This window comes from Aplidium turbinatum, chromosome 7 (genome assembly GCF_918807975.1).
Source record: "Aplidium turbinatum chromosome 7, kaAplTurb1.1, whole genome shotgun sequence".
NCBI lineage: Eukaryota > Metazoa > Chordata > Ascidiacea > Aplousobranchia > Polyclinidae > Aplidium > Aplidium turbinatum.
The window spans coordinates 25,893,612-25,898,979 of NC_137478.1; the positions used below are offsets into that span (position 1 = coordinate 25,893,612).

The 5,368-nt window shown below is 38.1% G+C and overlaps 1 protein-coding gene across 1 annotated transcript; it reads right to left on the bottom strand.

Annotated features, from left to right (window-relative positions):
- On the bottom strand, positions 1-5,368 carry LOC145773883 (uncharacterized). The gene is made up of 2 exons (XM_082585007.1): positions 5,315-5,368; positions 1-483 (listed from the first exon to the last, which is right to left on the bottom strand). Exons 1-2 carry the CDS (start codon positions 5,366-5,368, stop codon positions 1-3), a joined length of 537 nt encoding a protein of 178 aa, XP_082441133.1.

Genomic DNA, 5,368 nt, shown 5'->3' on the forward strand with positions numbered 1-5,368 from the left:
TTATACTACTGTTTTTCGAGCCTTAGCAAGCGCGAAATCTTCGATCATGTCAGTGCAGTCAAGGCTGCTCAGCACCTCATGTTCAATGCTCATAAGCGCCAGCATGTTTAGCCTTTCCTCCCTCATCGAGGACCGCAGCTCTCCTTTGACTATTCCCAGTTTTGAGAAGCTCCGCTCGCCGGAGGCATTAGACACCATCAAGCACAGATAGATGCGCAAAGCAATCTCGACGTTTGGAAATGTTTGAGAAAGGTTCAACGACGACAAAAGCTTGTACATGGTAAGCTCTGCTGACTCGTTCACACTCACCGATTTCTGGGTGCGCATAAATGCAGCAAACTGTATGAGCTCAGCCACCAGCGTGTCTTCCAAGTCATCTGGATACGAGGAAACGAGATTTTGAGCTTTATTCTCGATCTGCTTTATGCTCAATGACGTTAGCTCCGAAAAAAATCCGAATGTTGTAGATATATCCTCATACGCCTTAACAAGAAGGAAAAAACTAAGACTTTTGAAACAAATAATTCTCAAAATGGAAATGAACCAAGTATCAGTAGGTGCAAATGTAAACTACGAAAAGGGCATATGCAGATAAGTTGAGTGTCACAGAGGGAAGTAAGAAACGAAAAGGGGAATTTGTCAGGCAATACAATAAAAATACTTGGAGCTTGGTTTTACAATAGTTCCGGGTAGTGAACAATCGTCACGGCCCTAATGTTTGGTGTGCTCCCAAATTCTGCCAAATGACGTTATGAAACCTTCTAAAGTTGTTCGTCACTTTCATTCAAAGCACAACAATCTTGAAGGCAAGCCACTTGAATATTTTGGACGAATATTCTCTGATATGAACGATTAAAAAAAGCAAATGAAAAGATGACGACTACCGAAAAATCCTTTCTTCATGAATCCTATCTAGTTTCTCTACGAATAGTTAAAACCAAAAAAAGCATACACGATTGGGGAAGAGTTAATAAAGCCGTGCATCTTATCTGCGGCTGAAGTAATGAAGGGCCCTGAAACAGCTCGAAAAGTGTTATAATTTTTCATCTGAAATAAGTAGTCTATGCCAAAATCTTGCTTTATCTTACGTGCCTAGGCGTAACACTGTGCCTAGGCGTGCGAAAGTCGGACTACAAATTTCATAATAAGAATTATTTGTGGGTTAATTAAGCAAAGGAAAACTGTTCAGCGTCCGGAAAATTCACGTCTGTTTTCGTCTGGGCCTATTTCAGGAATGGGCCTAATGCTGCAGCATCAATAGCATCCACCTTAATCCTGCACTGGTAGGGTCTACATTGATCTGACTTTGCAAATACATGGCGGTCACCCCAATCTCTCCCTGGATCCACCACTGTAGCCTGCTTCGATTTTTGGTATCGTTTGGGTACTTTGACCAAGGTTGTAGAATCGTAAGGATTTTGGAGAGTTTGAGCTGGCAAATATTTTTGTCAAACTCCATACTAAATGCCATACAGCTCACCATACTAAAGATCTTAGTTACAACTAAGATATTGTTTGTTTGACCAGATGTTGGTTTTTTTACTTGTGAACTTGCTGGCCGTTTTTAACCTGTTGCGTAGCAGCAGAGCAGTAAGCTGTATGATCACATTAAATTTGGAAGAGTTCCAAAGCAAATTAAATCAAATTTTAGATCAGAAAACAAAAACTGCATAAATTTCACATCGAACATTTTTGACATCACATGATGTCCTCTAAAAATAAAAGTAAATATGTTAAATCTGACGTTATGATGTATAAACGATACTCAGCTTCGTATGCTTATGGTACAACAAGACAAACTCTCTACCGAGGCTGTAATATTAGATCAATTTTATACCGGGGCACATGCTTAGGCCACAGTCTACAAATAGCCGAGTGACGACTGCATTGAGGTACAAATGAATTCAGAAAATTGGTTTGTAGCTAGATCAAGTTTTTTAGAAGCCGAAACAAATTGAACGTTAAACTGTCGGCTTCTCTTTATATCTATAAAGTTTTACAGTGTTATGTGAAGGGTTTCAAATAAATTAGAGCTGCAGGGTTGGTAAAACGTTTTGCTTGATAACAAAAACTAACAAACATTTTATCCAAAATATCGTCAGCGAGATGAACTTTTTTAACTAAATTATTACGTGATTAAAATACATTTTATGAACTATTTTATAAACAAAATAAAGGGGCATATACCAGCAAACATCAATAGGATTGACCCGTGATACAAGAGATGATTCTCTTAGATATCTATAGGTATTTTATAAACACTGAAAAGTTTTGATGTCAAACTGAATTATTTACGGTTCTTATTCGATGAATCAAAAAGTAAACGCACAAGAGTCTAAACTTATTTTGATGCTTTACTGACGTTTCGTGAACCATTACATTGCTCATCCTCCGATTAAACAAAATGTAGGCTAACTATTACTTCACGTAATCTTGCCCATTGCATTGCTGTCAAACGACCTGAAATTTGTCTGGTACCTGCTAGTAGACTTGTGACTTAAGTGTACAACTTAAAAACTACTTTGAACCACATGCTGATTCGCAATAGACGAGCGCAAGTCCAAGAAAAAAGAAAAAAATAAGAAAAGAAAAAAGGCGAACACATGTTCACTGCCCAGTTGTCCACGACAGTAGAATGAATTTGATAATGTCTACACAGTACACAACAACTCTACAAGAAGCAACTTACATTTGGATTTATTTTTCATCACCTGCGAGGAAAGAAATCACCAGCCACAATACACACTATGCCACACTTTGTCCGCCCTGTTAGCTCAGTGGTTACGCGCCCGGCTCAAGATCACGCGGCGCTGGTTCGACTCTCAGGGTGTGCGCTTGAGAAACGCATTTCAGAACTGCTCTCCATTCAGCGGCACCTAGTGAATGGAATAATTCCCCGGCAACAGCACTTCACAATCGAAAAACTTCACTCTGTCAATCTCGGTAACCAGCCCTGCGTCAAAAGCATCTACAAGTATGCGAAACTACCAGGAATAACCAATCAAGACTTTGTCAGTCCGAGGATAAAGATTCAAAACCAACCAACAAACCAACCATGCCAGCACGTCCAATATTTGGAATTGCTGCTTTGTATTCACTGTTTTGTATAATATAACATAATCATTCTGTTTTGTATTCACTGCAACAACATACAGTATAGGTCAACTGCATACGGTGAAATGTGATTGCATATGCAACACCACGAACTGCTTGACAGTCATCAAGTCAACTGTTCTCGTTTCAACAGCTCATGAAGCATTTTATCAAGACACAGCTTCGTACTTTTGATTACTTTCAAACGAAGACCTGTCAGAGCGTCGTGTAGGCTTTCTTACCATTACGTCATTTCGCTTTGCACCGGACAAGACCAAAATTTATTTGAAACCCCGATATCAAGTACTAGTACATTAATAGTGATGCGATACTGATGAGCCCAGCCTCATGGGCGAAACACGTGCCTATCGCTGTCAATTCTTGCTACATTCGACTGTCAAGAAACAAGCGTAAATTATGTAAGATAGCCTATACTCGCCTTTGATGGTTTGATAAACGTTGAGAGCTTGAAAATGTTTGAATACACCAATTAGCTTTTTATTTTGAAGATGCTAGAGCATCTTTTGTCTGTTCTTTTTAACTCTTTTCAACAGAAATTTTAATTAGCTGCGGTGAAGTTTCAAGCGTGAATGCTCATAAAATACGTCTTCAATATTTATTTATACTTTTTTTTCATCATTATGCATGGGAAGGATAAAACCCACTCTCATCAATAATGGAACCAAATATTAAATTTGCATGAGTGCTACAATAAAATGCATAGCTCCTCCTTATCAAGCTCAACAAGCAAATAAGACGTCAATAAATCATATTTTCATTAGAGTTCAAGGTCATATGCCCCAAAGTAGATTGCGTTTCGTGTCAGCTGTGCACTTAGTTTTCGAGAAAAAAAATATGCTGTTTGTCTTAAAACGCTCACACCTTAAGAAGCCTGTGTGTGCCCCCTTCAAACAATATGCGTAGCACTTTGCACTTTGGATGACAAACAGCTTTAATGTAGCCACACAGAGAATTAACATAGTACATCATCAATCTAAATTTATTCTCCCAAAGTAAAGTGCTAAGCAAGGGTGAGATTCAACGTTTATAAGGTGTTTGGTGTGACCTAACAAGATATACAAACTCAAGTCTGTCGACTCAGAGGCGGGCTCTTTATCATTATACTAGCAAGCCAGATACTAGTGATCTAGTTTTGTGGCTCAACGAAGCCGTTACACTGCTATTAACTTAAACCTCACCGCACACGACTTGCAAAGATTCGAGAATGCCTCATTTTTTACCGATTTTTTACATTGATGCAACGTCTGTACTGTCTGTAGACGTTGAATCAATGTTGAAATCGATTGATTGCTGTCTTGGTTTCTGTAGGTGCCTGCTTAGAGGTTAATTGGCAAAAACAACAATTGAAAATACAAACAAAAACGTAATCATGCGTATTTCATACGTTGTTTAACTTGTTTTCATTTCTTTATCTTTAATTAGATGCGTGTATCAGCAATATCTCTCAAACTATAAAAAGTTGATTGGACAGCAAAAATATTACGGTTTAGACTTCACTGACTCTTGCAGGAAAAGAGGTAGTACGATAACTACAATGAAAATAAAAACCACGTTGATCCGCGAATATTATCTCGTGTGATACCTATTAGACTGGCAGTTGATTTAAAATAGCTTTTTGACGTCCATCTTGGCATCTTAGCACTTGGATTATTTCTTATGCTTTCGTGATATGACTAGCAACATTGCTTCAACATTACGTGTGATAGAAATAACAACAATTTGATGAGTACTTTTGTACCAGAAATAGCCTATCTCATAGCACTTGACATGTCAAGGATTTTTCACTGTGAGCTTTTCTAACTGCAAACTCGTTTCTTTACATTGATACAACGAAGCTTGACTTTCATTCGATACAAAAGTATGCCAGTGTCAAATCAAAATTAACCACCGTCTGTTCCCATAAGAAACTCTTATCAAAAAGTACAGGCAAAGTCTCGTGTAGTTCAGAGTGGCTTAAGATTGTCGAGGTTGGGGTTACAGCTACTCAAGAAAAAAATGCAAATTTACCAAAATAGTAAACGAAACAAAAGTTAGTTGCGTTTTGACGCTTTGACGTTTTGACAATGAACAGTGACGCAGTGAATCAACTACTTAAAATGTTATTTGCACATGAGGTTAAAATATGAGAGTGCAATAGTATTTTCAGCATAGAAATTACTTGAAAAACCACAAACAAACGAATGAACCAAAACAAACATACGATTGCACTCCAACGACGAAAGTCTCTGAACATGCTGTTAATATTCTGAAGCAT

Bases quoted from the DNA above. Each gene is read 5' to 3' on its own strand.
- LOC145773883 (XM_082585007.1), bottom strand. From the start codon at position 5,368: ATGCTTCAGAATATTAACAGCATGTTCAGAGACTTTCGTCGTTGGAGT. The intron at 484-5,314 runs GTATGTTTGTTT...CTTCTTGTTAAG, and splicing joins TTCGTCGTTGGAGTGCAATC to GCGTATGAGGATATATCTAC.